General features: G+C 45.8%; 1 protein-coding gene across 1 annotated transcript in view; it reads left to right on the top strand.

Annotated features, from left to right (window-relative positions):
- Positions 1–24,003, top strand: part of znf827 (zinc finger protein 827) — a 51,063-nt gene that overhangs the window by 19,847 nt on the left and 7,213 nt on the right. Inside the window, 9 exon segments of the mRNA XM_057034501.1 lie at positions 670–842; positions 1,016–1,505; positions 7,686–7,958; positions 14,826–15,068; positions 17,354–17,408; positions 17,497–17,597; positions 20,515–20,652; positions 21,787–21,958; positions 22,610–22,776. Of these exon segments, the coding sequence (XP_056890481.1) occupies positions 670–842; positions 1,016–1,505; positions 7,686–7,958; positions 14,826–15,068; positions 17,354–17,408; positions 17,497–17,597; positions 20,515–20,652; positions 21,787–21,958; positions 22,610–22,776 (1,812 nt within the window).

Genomic DNA, 24,003 nt, shown 5'->3' with positions numbered 1-24,003 from the left:
TGTAAAAGAGGTGCTTATTCTGTTTTTATTAAACAGGGTGGTCGTTACGGGGAAAACATGCTTAAAGTATTAAAATCACGGTCCTATCCTATGCAGTTCCTGTCCCCTGTTCTGTTTCTGCTTTACTGAGCTCAACTCGGAATCGGCCGAAGTCATTTTTGCATTGTGATCCCGTGCAGTGCTCGGAGAGGTTGGGCCGCAGATGGCAGTTTATTGTTGCAAATAGGCAGTCTCGAGGTTTTACACCTCAGGTCAATGAATGGCTGAGCACAGTAATTTCACCAAACACTGATTACCAGATGTTTTTCATGGAACGGCACTGGAATACTTATGAAGCCATCCTGACAGCCTCTTGTAGAATTTGTAATGCAATCATGCCTCTTTCTAATAAGACCAATTAAACGGTAATAGATGCTGGATATAAAGCCAAAAACAATAATCAGGTGTGTGAGTTTTAACAACCATTGTTCTACTGATTCTGTATTGTACGCCTCTTGATATTTTTAACCATTAGTTGTAGAGTAGTTGTTTCCAGATCAATGAAATAGTCTATATTTAGAAAGGCATATATAGTAAGTATATTTTGGGAAACGGTGTACTTAAATACCTGCTTTTAAAGCTCCCTGATTGCTTCCTCTAAGTAATAACAATGTTCTCTGCACCACCCAGGCTCCCCCGAGGATGGTGGAAAACCGTTCCAGTGTCCTGTGTGCGGACTGGTCATCAAACGCAAGAGCTACTGGAAGAGACACATGGTCATCCACACAGGCTTGAAAAGCCACCAGTGTCCCTTGTGTCCTTTTCGCTGTGCTCGCAAAGACAATCTCAAGTCCCATATGAAGGTGAGACAATACTTCTCATCCCCAGATACATCATTTTTATTTCACGCCTATTGTAACTGCCAATGTAATTGCAAAATTAAAGGGGGGGTGGGGGGTTAAAAAACACCAACATCTCAAAGATGGGGAGGGTCCACACAAGCAAATGTGGAACTAGACCTTTCCTTTTTCTCCAGGTACATCAGCACCAGGACCGGGGCGAGACCTTTCAGTGTGAACTTTGCCCCTTTACCTCATCCCGACATTTCAGCCTGAAGCTCCACATGCGCTGCCACCAGCACTTCCCCCGCTCAGAAGTCAAGGTGAAAGAGGAGCTGACCACCGACACGGAGGGCGAAGGCTCCCTGATGGGTGACAGCGGCCTGGCAGACCTGAGGGGGACAGAAATGTCCCCGCTGCAGTCAGACACTCGGCAGCAGACGTCGCCTCCGGTCGAGGCCTCCTCCAATCACATCCACATCAAGGAGGAGCCGCAGGAAAGGGATCTCTCCGTGCTCTCGCCCTTCAGCATGTGCAGGGACCGTCCCAACAGCAGCGCAAATTCCTTGGATCTACCAGGCGTGGGGATAGGAGTCAGATCCAGTCCCAGTGGTCCTACCGCAGCCTCCCTGTTCAGCCCCGACATCAGTACCAAGACTGCCACTGACCTGCTTATGAAACTCTCAGGTCAGTTGAGTTATTGTTTAGAATGGAAGTTGTATGTTATCGTCAGTGTGGTTAATGTTAAACTTAACAAACTGAGTTAACTCCTCAAAATGTTTCAATTTTTTTTTTTTTTACCCAAATCCTCTCTGTAATTTGAAACCAGAAAATCTTTATATTTAAAACCTTAAACCCATCATGACATTCACAGCGGTCAGTGCACCCGTTTTTATTGTTACATTGTGTCAGAGGATTACATTAAGTTATTTAAACACTGGGCTTTAGAGTTCTTTTTTTAAAATGTCCATATGCAGTAACGTCAGACTTTGTGTCTTTAACAAATACAAAGACAAACGGTTTGCACCAGCTTGACTTTTCTGATGCATAATTGTTGTCTTTGCTTTATTGTGCCGTTTTCTCTACTTGACTTTGGAACTCCAGTCAGTGAAGTTGCACTTTTTTCCCTCAGCGTTTCACTGCTTTTGCACTTGAACGTGAAGACAGGCGTTCTGATCTTAAGCTCAATTTCATCTCCCCTTTTGCCTTAAGTTTTGTTTTGATTCTCCGCTGTCACCAAAAATAACATTTGTAAGAAGTGTAAACAGTTTCATGTTTATCTTTCCAGGTCAAGGCTGCAGTGTCTGTCTGCAAACTGTTTTTTTCAAGGTTTTTAAGACAATGGGAGAAGACGTGAATAGACGGTTGTAACGTTTGACAGTTGCTAACGCATAATTGCTTTTAAAGGTTTTTGAGTTTGTGAAGATGTTTGAGTGGGGAAAAAAGTTTGCACATGTGCCAAAACATGCTGCATGGGTCATACAGACATCTCCAGACACTTATATTTGAGTTGTTGTTTTTCAGGCTTTCAACATGATGCATATTGAGAATATCAGACATGCCATCACTCCCGCACAAGGATAGTGATGACCCATGAGCATGTTAGGGAAGTAGGACATAACCTTTTAGCCTTTTCACAACTATCCAAGTCCATGCTTGTTTGTTATTACGAGCTTTGACAGTGGTATTTTGTAGAAGTAAATGTGTTGTGGATGGTTAGTTAGTGGAGTATTTGACACTTTTTGTCATTTCTTTGAAAATAAGAAGCCACAAAGTAGATTATTCCACGAACTAACCATCCCAGTCACTGGATGCATTAACTGGTATAAACTACCAGAACTCTGATCAGTTTATAGGCAGTTCTCAGGAGTAAATGTAGGAGATCTAACTGATTTTGTGGCACCTACCCCGTGGTCATCACAAAAGCGCACAATGAACAACTGCTGCAACAATAGAGGTTCTTTTTTCTTTTAAAAAAAAATGGCTTGGAGGCGCTTCGATTTTAAACTGATCCATGAGGATTCTGCACGTGAATGCCAGCCTGTAACTGTGCATATTATTCGAAAACATGACTGCATCTGTGCCATGACATGAGCAGCATATAGGCTTATTTTCACTGTCAGGAAATATGACTCTGTCTTCTTCGATTATTTATCAGTTCTACGAAGAAGATCTCCATCTGTTGGCAAAGCCCAATTCTTTAGTTCTCTTGTGCAAAGTTAAAGACCCTCGACAGCTGCCCGGTAGCTAACCCTAATGCCCCCTGCTGTTGGCTACTGATTTCGATCCACTGAAACAATCAGAGCCTAAGTGCTCTTCTCAAGGCACCTCAATGGCACAGTGGTTTTTTTTTAGTGATTCCTATTTTCCTCCCACACCTCATCTCTTGTTACAGGATTCAAATGTGTGAACAATAACGTCCGACATTATGCAAAGGCAGGAAGACGATGCATTCGCTGTAAACCAAAAGCAGGGTCAAGATGGCGTCACCAACTCGGCTGGTTTTAAGAGGAATGCTATTTGCAAAACATGTGCTGCACAAATTCCAAGTGGGGGAGAAAGAACCCAACTTTTAATGCCCTTCAGGAGTGATACTTGTTTTATTTTATGTTTTAGGATAGTTATGTATTTGTCTTGAATTCCTTTCCCCCATTCGGGCCTTTATGGAATTAATGTGGTGTAGCTGGTCACCACCTGTGTGTGACTGTTGGTCATTAAGACACTTCCATAAACTGTGGAAAAAGTATTGTGTAATTTACTTTCTGCCTTTGATTATGGGCAGAATCTTCTTAACCTTTATAAAGTAATGATGCAGCATTATTCGACCCAACTTTGGAAACGTGCTGCTCTAAGGTGCACAAAGCCCGTGTTTAGATGCATTTCACCATGTTGCAAAATATCAAAGGCAGTGTTTGGAGGCAATGGCGAGATTGATAGAAAAAGGTGGACTGAAGGTTCAGCATCAGGGTCGAGGCTATGCCTGCCACTCTCCTGCTTAATACAGCGTAATTAGATTGAGATCTTGACTGACGATGGGAGGGAAAAAACCCTGGGAACATTAGATTAATTAAAAATTTATGCATAATTCATAATTAAAAAGGAATTTATAATTTGAAATGATTATCGCCCTCAGCACCATCCTGTGACCCTGCCAGGATGCACAGGGAATGGGCAGACTTAGTTAACTCCCCCTCAATCTCACATGCCCCGACTCCACATGGATGCCCCCTGGGTGCCAGCCGCACTTCACTCCCAGACTGCACAATCAAGCCAACGGCAGTCCCAGGGGAGCCAAAATGGCTCCTCGCAAAGTCATCCAGTGTCAAGTGGCGGACATCTTAGTCAGTGCATCGTTCAAGGAGTATGGTCAGATATTTTAAGAAAATCAGGATGAGGATGTTGAATTTGAGGAAATGTCGATGAGTTTTAATGAATGTAGTTTCTTTGATCATAGAGTTCTGCTTTTTTTATGGGTGTAGTTAAATATAGAAACTAGGAAGAACTGGTCTCAGATCTTGCTACGCAGCAGCCTGAGGTGAAGTTCCTCTTGGGACCTTTAGACTCCATTTCTTTTGACCTCCAAGCACACTCCGATTGAATGCACACAGGAGCGGCTCATCCCCCTGCATTTACGCTGCTGTGTCAGTGTCTCAATCCCACAAGGGCCAGGGAGAGGGAGCCTTGGAGGAGCTGGGGCCGTACATGAACTTGGAGATGGAAAGATCGAGAAAAAAAAGGAGACAGATAAAGTGACAGCAAGCGGGGCAGAAAGAGGTAAAGAGGGAGTTGCATCGAGTTCCCCGGGCATTAAAAGCCAGTGAACTCCTCCCGACCTCTGACATAATAAGCATATCCTTTTTGGGGGGTTGCCCTGCTTTCCATTGAGCGTTATACTGATATCCTTTGATTTCAATCCTTGCATGCTGCCACAACCGGTAGCGATCCAGTGTGATCCACATTTTGATTCAGAGATGAAAGCCACCGGGGCACTTTGAAATTCACAGCTCCTTCCCCGTGCCCAGTGGACCCAGAGTTAATAATGACAGTGGGCACTGCACACCCTCCAAACATCAACCCCCTTCACTCCCCTGCTGCGGTGACACAGGCGCGACGAGCTTGACCCCGGATGGGTGTGAATAATTGGCATGCAGGGGGTTGTGGGAGGTGTTGCATCTGTCAAGATGCATCTGCAGTTGTCTTATTTATCTGATCCTGGGAGAGCATTTTGCATGCAGCGCCCCCTGCTGCGGCAAAATGGATCTCAGGCATTGTTTATCAAAACTCTGGAGTATTTTTAAGGGTATTTATTCCATGTTACTAGACATTTTCATATCAAGAGCTCAAGAAACACAGAAGCACACCCTTAGAAGCAAAGATTAATTTGAAATTTTGGCCCCAAGTCATGAGATGTATTTAAAAACTTTTAGTTTTCTGTTTGTCTTTATTTAGTTCTGATTATTAGTGATGCGTGCCAAGAGAGGGGCAAGCCTTTTTGTGCATAACCTTTGGTTGCTACATCCCACTGCAGCCATCAGTATTACTGCTCGGTGTCTAGCACACTGTCAGCTATTGTTGGGTTCTCAACCTGCCCTGCCGATCTCTGTGCCTTTTTTTTTTCTCCACCGTGATAAAACAGCAGCCAATTGTCAGAGGGGGAGCATGCCGGCGTGACAGAGGTGGAAAGCTAATGAAGTTATTTGACGGCAGTTCTAGCCACGGAGCTAAAGGTGAGGCGGAGTGGACAAGCGCCTGGCAGCGAGACGGATGAGGCACGCGAGTAAAGCGTGGCGAAGGGGAGAAAATGGGCAAGGAAACGGCAACGGTGGCAGGTGTCAGATGGGTGTGATGATACGGAGACGAACTGATGGCGGCGTTAATGCTGAGCTGGAACCAGCCATACAGTGCCATGCATAGGAAGCTGACATTGGCCTTGATACGTCCTCACGCGGGCAGGAAACTCAGAAGAGACGCCCAGTCAAAGCTATCCCATTACCTCCCCAAATCTCTGCTCACTTAACATGACGCCTGGCTGGAGACCAGGTGCCTTTGCTGCCACTGCTAACGTGAAATTTGGAAAGGGAATGTAAGCTGTGTCGTCAGTGAGCCATCGGTTTAATGGAACAAAAATATGCCGATTATACTACTAAATAATTCATCGGCTTCTGTAATATGGATTCTAGGTGGAAATGCATCCTATTTATAGCAGCAATCCAAAAGGTCAGTGAAGTCACGTGGTTGTGTGAATGTGACTCCCAGGGTTGAGTTTGTCCTTGTTAGGCCAGAGGGGAAAAGTTTGAGAACGTGCTAAGAGCTGGGTTGCGTCTGTATCACTAGCGTGTGTGTGCAGCCTAGACTTGTTGTAATACAGCCTGGCATTTCTGTCTGATGTATTTACAGAGAAATGCCAGTGTGGTCAAATAGGATAGTGTATTTTTATGTGTGTTTGCATGGTGGTGACCAAGTGTGCTGTCCCTGTCTGATCCAACATGGCCCAACACGCTTCTAATTAGAGGACGTCCTTCCAGGTGCTGACCAGGTTATACTTAGCCTGCCTGCTGACATCAGATGGTGTGACATTTCCAGCTGGTGCTGTGAGCGACCCCGTGCCACTGCCCCTGAACTTGAAGGTCACCGGCAGCCTCCACCCCCTCCTCTCCCTGACTTCCCCCTAACTCACCCTACTCCCCGCTTCATACTGTACTACAGAAGCAGCCCACTACAATGTTGCCTTGTGGCACCGCATGGGTGGCCAAAACGCCAACACCTGTCCCCCCCTTTCAACCCCGTATCCAGTGTCCCCCCCAGCCCTCTGTCCCTTCAGCAGAGATCATCATTAATCAGAGAGACTGTAGCCGTCACAGATTGATGATGCGGGCAGGGGGCAGCAGGCCTCTGGTCGTTTGAGATGTTAGGTGAGGCGGTAGGGTGAGGAGTGGAACGGATCTCTGCTGGGGCCAGAGGACACTGGACAGCGGACTATCCAAGAGTGATAGCCTTTGTGTGTTTGTTTTCTGATTTCTTTTTTCTTCAATTTTAAGCACTTGTTAGGTTTCAATATGAAAAACCTCTTTTTTTTGGGATGTCCCAGGAGACACAGGCATTTGCCCGGTCTTCTTTTCTTGGCCGCTATCGGAAGTTTCTCCATGTCTAATTATTAATTATTCATCATAGGCAGATAGGATGTGGCCTAGTTTCTCTTGAAGATGACTTGAGCGGAGGGATCCGTGTGACGCTTCGCTCCTCAACCTAGGCTCCATCCAGCAGAGCTGGCTGATAAGGATCTGCTGATTGCTATCGTGCTCGGCAGAAGTACAGAAATAATTGTATGTCCTTACGCCCGAAGAGGGTTCAGACAAGGTCCAGGCTGAGATGGGATGAGGAAATAAGGATTAATGTGGAACAGAGCAATAAATTCAGTGCAAAGACATCAGTGGGATGGGGAGGCGGAGGGAGCAGCGTGAAGTCAAAAAAGAGGAGAGAAATGACTTGTGAATTTGTTGCTGATGCCCTGAAGACCGAAGGAAGAGGACAGTCATGAGGTTGCACCCACTGTGTTGGCCCACACCTCACCAACTGTGGTGTCAGCTGCAGTGACAGCACTGTTAAAAATCACTGTTGGCCACTTAGTCGTTCCATATTCATTTGCAATTTGGTCACAAAAATCTGACAAAACTGTCACTGACGTTTTAGTATATTGCTGTTAAAAAAAAAAAAAAAAAAAAAGATATATGGAATAGTGTTGCTGAGATATGGGTAATCAGCGTTCTTATTTTTGGCGCTAGCAAAGATTTTAAAATGTCCCTTATGTTTAATTTAAATCACTGTACTCTAATTTATTAATTCATTCCTTCTTCTTTCTGGCTGCAGCGGCTAACCAGAGGGAAGCGCTTAAGTCTCCATTCCACCTTAAAGAAGAGCCCAAAGTGGAGGAAACGCTGAGCCCCAGACCGTCGTCTCACTCCCACAGCCAAGTCCAACCAAGTTTCCCTGCGACTTTCTGCCAAGATGGGTCAGCAGGAACTGCAGCAACCTCAGAGCGACCAGGCTCGCTGAAGCCAAGGGAAGGAAGCCCTAAGAACAGCCTGTTAAGCCAGGATATTAACATGAAGGTTGCCTCTGAGCTGCTGATGAAGCTTTCAGGTACTTCTTTTATGCGTTCACATCACTCTTGGTTTTAAATGCATGTGATGCTGTATATTTCTCAGCTTTGTGTTAGGAAAAACACATACAAATGTTATAAATTTTCCCCCCTCACCTTCTAAATGCATTTTTTAAAGGTTGCAGATCAGCACATTTCAATCCAGATAGGTGCTGTAAGCAAAACTGTTCAGTTTTAACTTGAAATGTGCGTTTTGCACACCTTCAGGGTGGTTTTGTTCCTCTGAGACTTCTGGTCCAGATGGTGTCTGTGGATCCTTGATGATGAGATGTGGGGAAAATGCCTTTACGCCTGTTTTTTGGGGGTTTTTTTCGTCCTACTTCTCCCCATCTTTGCGCACATGGTTCCATGTGATTATTTTTCTCAAACACATCTATCTAATGTGGCTGCTTTTGACATCGTTTAACTGTTCTCATGACCTTCAGAACAAACTCAAAGGCAGATCTGATTCTCCTTGTTCTATTTAGGCTTTTCAGCTATGCTGAGTATAAACATCAGCAGCCACCGCTGCAACTGCTTCTCTTTCACTGTCTTGAATTAACCGAACTACTTCAGTTACTTTATTTACTTCGATGATACAGGAAAATGTGGATTAATGTGCTGTCATTAATCCACATTAATGACAGCACCCGTTTTGCTTATTTGCATAAATATAGTTTGTTGTATTGAGATTCCAGAGAATGGGGTCCAGTTCAGGTGTTGTTCCATTGTGAGTCGCTGGATTGCAACTCTGACAGCCAAGAGTGGGATTACCTGTAGGTATTAGTTTGGTCCAGTAGGGCTGCTTCCCCCATTAACATCAGAGAAATACAGGCCATTTTCAGCGAGAACTGAACGTCCTTAAAGTTTCCACAACGAAACACCAGAGGATAATATTTTTCTGGTGTTTAATTACCATGCAAATCACAGTCTGATGGCGGCGCAGTGGGGTGTAGAGCCGTCCTCGGCTCTCCATCCTGTGCCAGTTTGTGCATGTCTGATAGACACCTCACACACCAGTTATCATTGTTCTCTCTGGGCTGACGGTTGCTCACAGTGATTCATGCTGGCTGCGAGCTCAATGGTACTACACGTGTGCTGCTCCACTGCCTGCCCCCAGGTCACTCTTCCCCGAGCCCGTGTGTGCTTTTGTGCGAGTATTTTGGGAAGACAAAAACGATATGATTACTACAGTAACAAAGCGGGGGGGGACGCTATTGGAAATACAATTCTGGAGAATCTGAAAAGAATCCAAGTGACTAACTGATTCTTACTACTCTTATTTTCTGCCTTTATTATCCCTCCAGCACCATCGTTTATGCAGTTTTTAAATTTGATCCTGCCTGCGTTTGTCCTCAAGTTGCATGGCCAGCATGCATCCACTCCCATCACTTACACTAGCTCCGCAAGGTTGACCTAGGTTAGGGAAAGATGCCGCAGCGTTCATCCATCCGCTGGCTCCCTCTGCCCCCTCACACAGTCCTCGGAGCGCAAGTGCCGTCCATTGCCATGGCAACAGTGGGGGCGGTAGATGGAGAGGGCTGTCTAGAGTGACAGCCTTGACAAGAGCCCGGACCCTCAAATGACCCTGGGGGGAAGGGAAGGAGACGGAGATGGCGAAGAGGAAAGGAGAGAGCCAGGAAAAGGTCAATGCCAATCCAGTCACGTGTGATTATGGTCGTGAGGTTCAAGGGCGTCTGCACTCCAACCTCTCCCTGTCCCCCCGTAAAGGGCAACACAGGAGCACAGAGACACGGTAAAGCTTCTTAATAGAGGACAGACGTAGAGGACACGAGAGTTTTAATCAGTCATTTGTTTAAAGGTGCCTGTTTTCTTAGTAGAAGTAGAGAGAGCTCTCTGCGGCTCATTCCTGGACTGGACAAGACATGCGGGGTGTCATTATTCTTGCATTTTGTGCTGTAGCATGAATTACATCATCTCTTTAACTGGGTCACCCCCCCCACCCCCCCTTCTTTCCCGTCCTTATCAAACATTGGTTGGTCGCCTTGCAGGGGGCTACCTCCCCCACATCTGCTTAAAACCAGGCTGCTGGTGTCTGGGGGCTAATTACACCAGGCTAAATAGTCCCTGGCGCCAGAGGCTAACGTGTCATAACAGATGGGCAGTGGTGTTGCAGGACAAGGAGAACATGACGTCAAAGGAAGGGAGCGGACTCGTCCGGCGGGGTGGGGGTTGGTAGCTGTGGGGGTACAGGGCCCAAGGTGCAGCCCTAGCAGACTGGCATCATGTGGGTAACAGCCGTGCCACCCACTCACCATCCAGCCACCCTCAGAATAGGTGTGAAATCACACGTTGTACTTGCTTAAACCATATCTCATTCCTAAGGAACAGGCCTCCCATGCCTCTGAGGACTCGTTGCAGCCTCTCTGTCATCTACTGTGCTTGTTAGATTTCTATTAAATGCTTTTTCTTTCTGGGCCCTTTTTCTAATATGCACGTTTTGATTGATTGAGCGCTTTATCTCCACCAGATCTGGTGATTGTTGCTGTCCATTACAGTGTAGCAGTGGCCAGAGCAGTTTGAGTGATAATTAATGCCATTTATAATGACAGGAAGTTGACTCCAACCAGCATCCCTGCAAAAGAATGCCTCCGTTGACTGACATGCCATGTTTTGTCAGTCCATAACATTAACAGCTTTTTCAAGAGTTTTCTTGATTCTTTTTTTTTTCTTTTTTTTCTCAATCCCTCCCCATCATTTTACTAGTGCTTCATTTTTCTTTCCTTCAACACACAGATTCAATGTTGTGTTGTGTATTTTTTGCTTGAGGTGCTCACAATGAATCACGGTGCATAATGGTCCTGCGCTGGTGAAACGCTTATTGTGCATGCCCACCTGCCTCGCAGGTAGCTGCAGAGGTTGGTCAACGGCAGTGAAAACATTTCCTAAACACTAACACCGCATATTGTAACGGATTCAAATGGGCTTTGTGACATTTTTGCATAAATGCATTTTCATATATAACGCTATTGCTGCACGTCGTAATGATGATGTTCTGAAAGAAAACACAACCTTTTTATTCCTTTTTAATGGCCAGTTAACACAAACAACTCGCTCTGGCTCACTCGTCTTAGTTTAGGACAAAAACACAGTGGAAGGTGTAAAAAATCTATCATAACAACTGGGTGCTGGTCGACACCTGTGAAGTGACAAAGGGAGAAATATATTATTAAATAAGACACTTCTTTAAAGAAGACACCAAGCAAAGGGAGTGTTGGAAATGTATATAATATAGCAACCCTTATATTTGTATTGAACATTATTTATTCTGGGAAAATGAACCGAGTTGCTCCAAAATAGCACATCCCAGCAGACTTTATAAGCAGGTATTGAGTCTGGCACAACTGTACAGTATTACTCTATGTTAAGCTCTACACGACTCTGACAGTTTCCTCATCGTGCCCCCTCACTGTGGCCGCTCGCTGACCTCTCTTACTCCCACCCTCCCTACTCCACTTTTTTTCATCTCTTCTCATCACTGCCGATGGTTCTCTGTACAGAGATGCGGGGCTTATCCCTTTCTATCCTTGATTTTTACCTTCGCTTCCTGCGTGTATTCCTGTAATCACACATTATTTTCTAGTAATTTCCTCTCTTTTTCCCTTGACCTTGCGTGATTAGAAAGCAGCCAGTTTTCAGGCCAAACGCTTTTGCGCAGAGGCCACTTTCAAAGGCACGCATCTAGTTTTCAAGGAGCTGTTTATCAAGCACGCGGCTCTGGATGATTCAGATGTAGCCACGGCCGGAAGAGAGCTGGTTGTGGATCAATTCTACCAGCAGCTGCCTGTGAAGTCTGCAGGCAAGGCTGCTGTGGCTCCCACATGACATGCAGTCTCCACACTGCTGCCTTTGAAGCGCCTGAACTCTTCACCCCTCTGTCTGAGCAGGTCGGCAAGAGAGCAGGAGAATAGAGAGATTGAGATAGCCAAAGAGAGGGATGGGGGGGGGTAGGGAATGAGAGATGTGGAAAAACAGAGCAGGGAGAAGGGTAGGCCGGGATCACGGGAAGAGGGGGGATGGAGGTGGAGACGTTGTCATTTAGGCTTTAGCCATTCCTCATCTGTCTTTTCCTTCCACAGCTCTTTTCTCTCATCCCGTCCCCCCCCCCCCCCCAACCCCCGGGTCTTCTTTTCCTGGCACTGTTTGACAATTTCCTCCCTGTCTTTGCCTCTCCCTCCGTCTGACTCACCGTCTCTATGTCAAAGTTCCCGTTTTTGTGTTTCATGACAGCAGTGCAATAAATTGACTCTGTGTGCATTAAATCACTAATGGTATGTGACTTTTTGTCTCAAGTGAAGTTGCAAATCTCTCCTGGCTCTGTACCCTCTGACGGCATATCTTCAGCAGAACAGGCTGTCACGTCCCTACAGATTGAAGCAGACACCTGAGGTCAAAGTTGATCACTAAAAACAACATCGCAAAATGCTCAGTCACTTCCATTTGGAGTCCAAAGCTGAACAGAAGTGCATATGTGTAGTGCTTTAAGTGCATTCAAATTACCACCCTCCCTCATTATAAGATTCAAACTCTTTGTAAACCTGCAAAGTACCTGTTTTTTTTTTTTAATCAGATCTTGTCTTTCAAAGGTTTTCCATTAGCTTCTGTGGAACCATGCGACACATAAACACTATCTATTAGCAATTGTTTAAAAACCATGAATCATAAGTACGGAGCGTAGAGCAGTTATATTGTATGTCAACAGCCAGAAAGGCAAGGACACTTGTATGTGCTTTAATATTCTTATTCTTCTAAACTGTCAATGGACAGCATGGAAACGGAGCCTTTAAACCTTGGAGGCAAGTAAATTTAAAGCCGCCTCTTCAGGATAGTGTGACATTGTTCAGGTGTTTTGTCATATTTGTGTCAGTGCTGCTCTACTGGGATTAGAAGGAGCCGATGAGATCAGTGTTTTATGCAAAACGTGATGAACATTACAGAGCCAGTTCAGGCCCTCCTTTTTCACATCAAAGCCACGATTGCCACTATTTGAATTCATGCACTTGTGTTCTTGTGTGCACATCTTCTGGGTGTTCCTTCAAAACCTTGAAAATACATTCTTCATTATCGTAGATGATGGTGCCTCTACTTTCTCTGTATTCCTTTTATAGGTGTTTGTTCCATGTAGTTTGCGATGAAATTCCAGCTTTCTTAGCATATGCCTTCTCACAATAACTTACATTTTTTAATGACAACAAGGATCTACTGATGGTATATCACAGAGGCATGGGCAATATACAAATCTAACGCTTGTGTGGCATCAAAGCGTTCACAATCGCATGTTTTATTTCATGTCATGTGATCCCTCCTAAATCCATATTAGGCCCTTTGTACTCCATTTGTCCACTCTGTCTGACATTAGGTTTGCGATCCAGTGACGGAAGCTGGCGTGTCCCCTGGTTGACCCTGACCGAGCGGTGCCCCCTACCCCTCTGCTCTGCCCCTCCATCCGCCTCTCCTAGGTTACTCTTGGCCAGTTCTGGCCACCTGATTAAGGGATTAGTAGGACTGATGGTTGTCAGTGTCTCCCCACACGCTGGCTACTACCATTAAACCAGACACCTGGACCTTAAGACGGAGGCACGGGGGGGTTAGTGTGTTAACAATAAACAGTAGCACATGTACAGGCAAACACTGATTCTGTAGATTACCCCCCCACCCATGGATGCACGCATGCACAATACAGTAGACTGTAGGTTCAATCTCAGTGCCTCACAGGGGCCTCGTTCAAAAGAGATGTGGGGAGGGGTGGCAGGGTTATCACAGGGTTACTGCCTTGTATCTCTCTCCCTCTCCTACTGCTCTACTAACCATTCCAACCCAACCCCCCCCGACATTTCCCAGTGCCCTGCCGAATTCATATATGCCATAATCATGCTGAGTTGCCATGTCAGCTGCGCCGTGTCAACCCTGCTGCTTTGTCTTGCTCTTGTTTGTCAGCACGCTGAAGAGCTGCCTCCTGCCATCGCTGCAGTCAACAGATAAGATGTCTTTGTATCCACGCAGATTTATCATTTCTTTTGTTTGAGTTTAAAACCTCCCAACAGTTGTAATTACAGTTTGTTCCTTAGTTGGCATTTAATGCACTTTAGCGGCTTTCCTGTTTGCACCGTTGAGCTCCGACAGCTCATGACCTCCCAGTGCCCTCGTGCCCTAATAATTACATGACAAGATGCTAACTGGCTCAGCTTGGCTTTAAAGCTAACGCTCGAGTTCTGCCTGATGTTTGGATTTCCCTGTTTTGGCCTCCAGTTTGTTCTTATAATTTGGAATATATATAAAATGGAATTGTATCCAGTGTGTTAAATAGCTTCATTTCCATCAACTGTAGCCATTCATTCCACAGTACTGGTGACGATCAATAATCTCATTTATGTTTATTTAATAACTAAAGGCTGGTAATGGCCCCTTGGGATGGTTGTAAGTAAGTGTTGCATGTGCCTTGGGACCTGTCCTGGGTGTGTTCCCACATCTCACCAGGTGACTGCTGGGAAAGATCCCAGTTCTCCTGTGATCCCAATAGGAAATTAGCAAAAGAAACTTTTCCACAGAAAAAGTGGAAAAATAATGTGAACAGTGCACTGTGTTGATTCACAGGATAAATGGTGGTGTTTTTTTTTTTTTTTTCCAGTCATACTGCAGCGCCCCACAACCGTCAGGAGAACTCTAAGGCTTCTAAGAGGCCGAGGGGCAGTGAATCAATGTAAAGATTATGAGATCTCACTCTGTCAGCCTGGTGGATTGTGCATATTTCACACTTGTGGTTGGTGTGAACAGCGCGAAGTATACGCGTTACAAAAATGCACCAATGTGACATAATCTTTGTCTTTTTTTGTAATCATGTCCTGCAGAGAACAACAAAGACACCCATTACCAGAAGGTGAAAGTGAAGGCAGAGCCGATGGAGGTGGACCCACCCTCTGCAGAACTCCCCCCACCTGCCTCTCACCTGCTGGCTTTCAGCACTTTAGGGGCAAGTGAGAAGAGTGAGCCAATGAGTAACCTCCCAGAGACGCTGGCCCGTCCCCAGAAAGACCTCTTCTCCCAGGACATATCTGTCAAAATGGCCTCCGAACTCCTGTTCAAACTGTCAGGTATGTCGGTTCGAGGCATCGCCCGTGTCCTCCCCCCTCCCGGCAGTGGTGCGGCGCGAACCTTGGGAAGTTTATAATGCTCCCCCGTAAAAGCCACATGTTTTCATTTGCGCTCTCTGGCGTCTGCGGAGTCGAGCCAAGGATGCACGAGATGAAACGAAATTGTGCTTTTTACCTGCGTGGCTGTTAAAGTGACATTGAGGCGGCAGATAGCTGTTCATTTCGGTAGATTAAGAAAACTGTCACCCACCCCCCACCCTCCGGTTTTATCCGGTCTGCGGTCGCTTCAGATAAATTCCATATAGAACAAGATCTGTTAAAAAACAAAACGTGTCTCTTGTTCTTACACATATTCACACATTGACAGTCTTTCCCACAATCTCTCCCACTCAGTCTTGCTGGAACATGGTTCTACACTGACACGGGTCCCCATGGGGAGTGGTGTCTGCACAAATTCCCCCCCTCTTGCCTCCCTTCTCTCATTCTCTCCCTCCCTCCCTCGACTCGTTTTCAGACATGCCGGCTCAAGCACACTTGGCTGCACACGTACTCCCCCCTGCTCCTCCCTTCCCTCCCTTTACATTTCTCCCGTGCGACATCTCCATGGCAACTTGGAAAGAGACCTCTGTCCTTGGCGAGCAGTGTGATGGAGTGGGGTGTTCAGGGCGGGGTGGCGGTTGTAGTGGCGAGGCGGGGGGATAAGGAGGGTAGAGAGGGCAACAGGGGTACGTGGCGTGCCCACCCAGGGAGACCAGGGCATTGCTGGCAACAACACCCCCCACCCCTCGGAGCTCGGTTTAGATGGGGAGGGGGCTGAGCAGTGGACTGCTGTCACACAATGAGCAATCAATATGAATTACCCAGAGCGGTAGGACCTCAGAGGCGCATCAGTAGCAGTGAGATAGTTGCAGCTTTGAAATTCACTTCAACGCATCGCCTTGAATCTCACACATATGACTCCATTCTCGCCTTTTGCATAATGGTTTTCACCGCATTACTCTAAGAGAACCGGTCCGCGCTCGCAGCAGCCGCCGTTAGGAAGTCAGCTTCTTTCTCAGCACGTTTAATCACCACTCGGGTGCCTCCAAAAATCCTTTGCATTCAGGGAAGGATTTTAGTTCACAAACCGCCCTGCGGGACCAGAGATGACTCCCTTAGAGGCGACACTTGAGATGTATGTATACAGAGGTGAACTGAGGTGGTGGCTTTTTCTCCCGGCAGCCTCGTGACTAACACAAGTGTTTCTTCTTTTGAACGTGCATGGATGAAAGAATGCGTGTATGAATCAGTGGCATCACATCCAGCATTTATTAAATGCAGTTTTTAATTCATGCTTCCTTACTCGTCCCGAGTGGAGGCGGCGTCGGTATCCAGATGGAGCGTCAATGATTTACATGCACCGTCAACATAAAAAGATGGTTCGTGTAGTTTCTGTCGGCAGATAAGGAATCTTTAACGTTGCTCTTAACAAAACACGCACATAAAACTATCAGTGTAGTTTTTCACAGCTTTTCAGCTGCGGGGCTGCGAGAACGACCTGGAACAGAGAGAGAGATTCTTATTTCATCCAATGTTGGACCTAAATCCCAGAACCAATGATGTCAGTCTCAACGGCTCCGACTGAGGCAGCGAAAGCTTTATCCGGATGTCCTCAACAGCTCACAATCAACCAAAACAAACCCAAAACCCCAGCAGCACTTTTCAGCAGTCGAGACGAGAATGATCTAAATATGCTAGTGCAGATTTATCAAATCTGTACTTTAATGCGGTCCAGTCCCAAAGAGATGGATTTTAATGCCAGGTGTAAAGGGGAGCAGACACACATGCCATCTGGGTAGTCTAACACCAAACCCTACACATTATTTTTATATTTGTTTGTGCATTTCATCATGCTGTTCGTGTTGGGCTTATTTTCGGCCAACAGGTCGGCGGGCCCACCACAGAGACTCCCTCTCCTCCAGATGGCCGGTACACTCCTGCTGGCATGTTGAACCTGTGATTTACTAGAACAAGTTAAACTTCAAGGATTCAGCATCATATAGTGCTTGTGTCTCTGCTGTGCGGGAAGTTTATGGACCTGCTTCCTAACTTTTTTCCCCTCGGGTGAGACACAAACTCAGGGCTTGGCAGCGGTGTTGCCTGCAGCAGATTCAAAATCTGAACGTCGAGTGAAAAGTCTTTCACACTTGACCTCTAAACTGCCGTTGTCATGCACACACATCAGCGGTTTCCACGTCATCACACAAGCACACATAACTGATCCTGTCCTTTTTTTTGTTTTTTAGAAAAGGTCAGCAAATCCAACAACCACAAAGACAGTAACATGGTAGGAATAAACAGGTAAATATGTAACATAAGTCTATGATGACTAATATTTTAATGTTTGGCTGACTGGACACGTAACTGTGTGTTGTGTGTCGTGTTTTAGTCCCTTCCTGGACGAGTGCTTCAGACAATCACCCTTTAACTCGCGCTCCAAGAGTTCTTCCCCGGCAGAGGCTGGCTCGTCAGCCAAGGCAGAGTTTCATGGTAAGAGCCATGCACAACAAAGCCACACTGACTTTTTTATTTTATTTTTGGTTCATCTAGTAATTTTTACCCCAGACTTGTCACCAGAAGAGCTTTCCTTAATATTTTACAGCGCATAAAGACACTTTCTGAAGACTATACGACCGAGTTAACCATCTTTGCACAAGCTCCCTCCCCTTCCTCTCCAGTAAATCCCCCTCTCCTTTAGTATTTCCAGCTCCGTCTGTCCTCTCTGCAAAATTTCCCAACCTCTGCCCAGGGCATCCCCATCTCCCTCTCCAGGCTTCTTCCCTGGCATCCGAGAACTTCCCTCTGTGTTCCTGTGGCAGTGAGAGATCCAGAGGTTAATTAGCTTGTGCCAGCTTCACCTGTCCCTCTGCCAGTTAATGAAAATCTGATTGGCTTCTAGATGTCAAGAGTGTCCTGGAAGTTAATTCGCCCGGCCCACCTCCCCTTTCCCCTGTGTGTTTAAGCTTAAGAGCCAACCTCTGCTGCCAGCAATTTTATTGTTGTGCAGTTTTACTCTTTTCTCTGATTCATGTCTGTCAAATTTTAATTTTAAAATTGTTTAAATTGCAGCAAATTGGAAATAGTTTGCCTACACGTGTCACTGTTTCCACACGTTGTCGTCTCTTCCTCCTTTAGATTAGGCCCAATCTTACATTTCTGGTTTTTCTTCGGCTCTAAAGTCAACACTTGATCTCTTAACCACTTCAGGAGCCAGGCCACCGCCTGGCTGGCTCAATCATTAGCGCCTTTCCCGGGTCGGCGCCTTGCGTGGCTCTCCCGACGGAGCCGTCCTCTCATCCCACGTGCGAGTCAGGATAAGTTAAGAATAAGAATAAGCCACGCACGGACGGCGACCGCAGAGAAAAGAAGCGGGGATGGCCCGTTGTAGTCGGATATCGTCCATCACGGGAAGATGCCGGCTAATGTAAGAGGTCAGAATGTCTATGAGCTGCAGGCTGGCTGAGGTCGCTCTAACTGATGTCTGCTGTTGTGACACCTTCACCACCAGGGCGCCTTTGCTCTGAATGAAATGTCACAAATGTGAGATGTTGCTTCTCGCTGGTGTTTCACGCTTCTCCTCCATTTCTGAGAGAAGCCAAACGGCGAAACGGGGCAGATCTTTTCGCTGCCACGTGTTGCTTTTATAGTTTAGTGCTCAACTAAAAATGCAGCTTGAGCTTGTTGTTTCATCAATCTGCCACAAGACTGGGAACACCTAGTGTTCATTTTCAGTTCTTCTTGAGATGAAACATCATTTACTGGTTTAAGTCACCTAAGAACAATTTAGCCAATGGTCATATCAGCAAAACTGTGGATACGTTTGATCCATCTTTTGCAGTATTGCTGATCTGTGACACACATTGTTTAGGATTTTAATGTCACATTTTGTGTATATAAAACAAGTCAAGCGGCTTTTGCAGTTTCTAAAAAGTCTAAAATTGTTTCCGCTGCTGCTCTCTGCTCTCCTCACCTTTGACTGACACTAGGAAACTTTTCTCTGGAGGCTGCACGACACCAGTTCCACTTCTGGAGTCCTTTCCAGACAAACATGTAGCAGAGTGGACACACACACGCTGTAACCCGTCAGCTGTTGTCCTGTATTCTACTGTGTCAAGGAGTGCTGTTGTTGTTTGTCCGGGCATATAAATGGGCATTTTGTGATTGTTCAGATGAATTTTGCCACCAGCTTCTGGCTCTAAGAGGAAGAAACTGAGCAAAAGACTTTGTACGCCTGAACTCAGGAATGAATTCCTGTTTTTTTCTAGTGTTGTGCAAATCCAAATGCTTTGACCAAGGTCATTTTCTGTGGTGTCTAATATGTAGTACTTGTCCTAAATTACATTACCGGCACTGTTAAATAGTACCCCGTGAATTACTCTGCCCTCTCTGCTGTGGTGCTTAATCCAAAGGAGAAACCTTCGATTCTTAAGATTCTATCGAAGCACGTCTTTATTTCTTTGATTAATGGGGGAAACAGTGGCACAGATGCACTGAGGAGAGCAGCAATAATATGTGTCAACTGTAGGTGTGGGATTGTGGAGGCCTCTGTGCCGCCAGCTAACGGAGGCAACACGGGTCCCGCGGATGAACAAATTAGCCCCACAGTTTCCTTAAGGGAATGGGATTTTTTTGATTACATGTCAGGAAATGTAATTAAGGAAAATGAACAATTGATTTATACCTTTTTTCCCAGATCATTTAAATCTAGTTTTGCTATGCGGCACTTTTTATTGTGCCGTTTTGCAATGTCTTAAAGCAGTGCGGTAATAAAATGCTTGATCCTCCCAGTTTCTAAAGCCTAGAAGGAAGTCTTATTTTGTTTGTCTGTGTTCTCTTGTTGTCTTTTCTTTCTGCTCTGGTTTTTGTTCCATCACCTTACAGCCTCTCCTGCCTGTCGGTGTAGCAGGGTGGAGGCCAGGAGCAGAGTAGGTGGTTTGCAGCCTGATTAGCATGGAAATCTGCGCCGTCTCCAGTAATTGGATCTGATTGGTGGTGGGAGGGCATGCGAGCACCTTCTCAGAATACTGCACAAGCGTCGCAAAGCTCAGCTGAAAAGAACTTAAGCATGTGATCGTTTTAGTCCACTTTTTGGCAACATTTGTCTCGTGTTGGGGCCGAAATAAAACAGCTCACAGGGCAGTGTGAGAATGAGACCTGATTGCTTCAGGACATCCTCACGGCCAGGTCCAAACAGGAAAGGTGCACTCGTGTCCTCGTCTCCTCGACAAACGCTACGCCCTAATCGTGTACGTTCCCGTCCCTTCCTAAGTGTCTAAAGCTCAGAACAGAGCAGGATGCTATGCTTTTGGTGTTACGCCTTCCTCATTCATTCACACTTGGGTCAAAGGAGCTCAGTGTGAGGGCTCCATCAAAATGAAACTGACGTTTAGCTATTTGTGCGTTACAGACTTGGAAAAGGACGACGGAGAGCCCGGCAACGGGATCGCCCAGTGGAGACTGAACGAACAGCTCTTCCCGTGCCCCGTCTGCGGAAAAGTGTTTGGCAGACAGCAGACTCTCTCCAGACACCTGTCCCTGCACACAGGTGAGGGCCCCAGGACGAGCATTGGCCTCGGTTTGGTCACATGTAGGCATTAGCTGCTGTGATCGCACTGCCCAAACTCAGTAAATAAGCCTTTCTAGACTAGATTACCCTCCCTTTAAAGAGATTACTACTGTGATTAGACTCACTGGGAAAACTGCCCGGCTAATTAGCCAGATAGAGAGATGTCTCACATAGTTTTTACACACACATACACATGATTGGTTTCCCTCTTTCCGATACACCCTCACACTCCTATAGGGGAATTCCTGCAAACAGGGCTAAACTTTGACCCGATTAAGGCCTTTTCGGTCCAGGCCCCTGTTTTTGTCTGAATAATCTGCTAACATTGTTAATCTGCTAACAATGCTAACTTAATAGAAAGTGGGATATGAAAAAATAGGAGAAAATGGATTTATAAATGATATATTCCTGTAATTATTTGGTTTTTCAGGGGAATTTTAATAGTGGCCTGAGTGAATAATCAAACAGGACTTTATTGAGATTTCAAACTAAATTACTGCTCGCACAAACGGACGCTCTCTCGTGTACCAAATGCCCCCACACAATTGGACAGCCTCTCACATTTTGCATACACACACACCATCTGATGGCATTGGCTGTGAACAGCTTGGCCACACCACAGAGAGCAGAAGCAGGGGCATATGTCAGTGTGATGGTCTTTTTGGTTTCCCCGGCGACATAAAGGTTGCCTGGCTTCATGTCCTTAGGGCAAGTGGTGTGTATGCACATGTGCGCGCGCTTCTGGGAGCTGGAGGGAGGAGATGTGTTAATATTGATTTGGTTTGAGATTTTAGAGACTTTTAAAACAAGTTTCTTCTCAGAAAAATGTCCAAATCTAATAAAACAGCCTTTTTTTGGATTCGCGTCACATCTGCAAGAATAGGAAGGCACTTTGCTGGAAAGGTTAACTTTGTCAGCCATCCCAAATATTTTTTTTGTTCCTTTTTTCCCAGGATCAGAGTTATATTTGGGGTCAGCTGATGGTGAAGCACAGTTAGGCTTTAAGTAATTACATTTAAGCCTGCTTTCAGAGCTCAGAAGCTGCTCCCACCTTCATATAATATCAGCTGAGGTCATGTTTACAGTAACCTGAGTTCCTGTGTCTTGTTGCAGAAGAGAGGAAGTACAAGTGTCACCTGTGTCCTTACGCAGCCAAGTGTAGGGCTAACCTCAATCAGCACCTGACCATCCACTCTGTCAAGCTGGTCAACACGGACGCTGAGCAGATCGTCAGCGCCGTTACAGCCGACTCCACTGAGCGCAAGAACTCCCCCTACTACTACAGGTACAGAGGAGGGATCTGAACACAACCCCTTTGTCCCACATCCACTCTGGATGCTGACTGCTCCGGTTTGACTTTTTTTAATCATTACTGTATTGCACACTGGCGTCCATAATTCCATTTGGCTGTTGCATCTAATTTTAATATTGTCACCGTAACTGAGATCTTGAGGATAAACTCATCACCTCCTCCAGATGGGTTTATTTAAGTCTGGAATACAGAATTCATGCACAGAAATGGAATACAATATTCCTAATTATGTTTTAATTAATGCTCCATTGATAAACCCACCCTGGTAGTTTCCTATATTTTGATATTTGCCAGGAAGGAACAGGGCAAAGATTCCAACTAGAGAGGACGACGCTGTTTTAATAAAAATGATCTAGCCTCTTTGACAGCATTTGAGAGGTGCTCATGTAATTTCACCTAAAGAACACAGCCTAAGCATATTCTTTTTTACCCCAAACCTGAAGAAAAACCAGCCAGTCGTTTGGTGTTGCAGCAGGGGAATTAAAACCTTTTAAAAGAAATGCTTTTACAGTGGTATCACTCACAGTTTCTGCAGCCTGAATGTATCATTGAAGCTGACTGCCCTACCCCCCCTTCTGTTATTTTCGCCGTCTTCATTCCACTTCCTCTCTCTTCTCTGTCCAGCTGCCATGTGTGCGATTTCCAGACGGAACTGAATGCTCAGTTTGTCAGCCACATGTCGCTCCATGTGGACAAGGAGCAGTGGATGTTCTCGCTGTGCTGCAGCGTCTGTGACTACGCCTGCATGGAGGAGGCCGACATGAAGAACCACATTAGCACTGGACATGCAGGTACGGCGTCCCCACCGAGCGGCATTGCTAGGACGGCATTTACAGGGATTTTAGCTGATAAAATGTGGACAAATTCTACTTTTGCCTCTTTAAAAACTGTCTCACTGATTAAAACACGGCTGGTTTCCAATCAGTTTTCGTCAGAAATCGGTGCAGCACAGAGAAATCCACAAAATGTCTGTGTCCTTGCCCAGAACCACATTGACACACACACCCGCGCGCATAAATAAGCTGCACAAACTGTTACTATTAGGGAAATTAATACATAAACAATTTATAAATAAAGTACATACCTCTGTAGAGAGTTAGTTGGCACAGGTTTTAATCCATTAGCTGCAGCTGTATCCTCCACTGTTTCTGGGAAAGTCGCTGAACTTCCCTTTAAAAGCGTCCAAGCTGTGGCTGCACAGGTCTGGGGGCAGGTTAAAGCTGCTCACACAGCTTCTCGCTTATTTCCCCTCACACTTTTTGGGATGTGACATTTAGCGTTCCTGTCAGAATGCATTAATTATCATCAGGTTTAGCTTCTCCACAAAAATCTGTCTGGATATTTCAAGATTTCATTTGAGTCTTTTTTTTTGAAGTCAACATTAACTGCTTCAGCTCAAGGCTTTTTTTAAGGCAGTTGTGGGTCTGCTGAGCTGACATGTTGAAAAGGGAAAGAATTTTGGTTCACACGCGAGCCTCCTGCAGTCGACCTTCTCTGGTCGCCGGTGTGAACCCCTGTTGGTCGATATGAGGTTTATTGTTTAAAACAGCTTTGTCCAGTTTATTGCTGACGTTTTGTTCCTCGAGTGTTTTCTCCGTGTGTCTGGCTGCACATTTATGTGTGTGTGTGTGTGTGTGTGTGTGTGTTGTGTGTGTGTGTGTGTGTGTGTGTGTGTGTGTGTGTGTGTGTGCTAAGACGGTCTGGCTTGGACCGTTGAGGGGTCTTGTTTATCTGAGAAGGTGGGCTCTTATCGTGCATGAGGGAGAGAAATCAATAGGCCTTGGATCCTTTGGAGACAAGCTGGGTTTACGGTGCCACTGTGGCCATCTTTTAAGTCCCTCGGCCCAGCTCGGCATTTATCACAGCGTCGCAATAGATGATGGAAGCCTCAGCCCAACACGTAGTGGCGTTACACGTTCTGACGTTAAACGTGAAGAATTCCCGTAGCGCTGTCCAGCGGCTGCCTGGAGAGCGTCGGAACAAGAGTCTGCGCTTAAATCCTAGAAGCAGACGTGATT

This window comes from Takifugu flavidus, chromosome 6 (genome assembly GCF_003711565.1).
Source record: "Takifugu flavidus isolate HTHZ2018 chromosome 6, ASM371156v2, whole genome shotgun sequence".
Lineage (NCBI taxonomy): Eukaryota > Metazoa > Chordata > Actinopteri > Tetraodontiformes > Tetraodontidae > Takifugu > Takifugu flavidus.
This window is presented reverse-complemented; position numbering and strand designations above follow the sequence as displayed.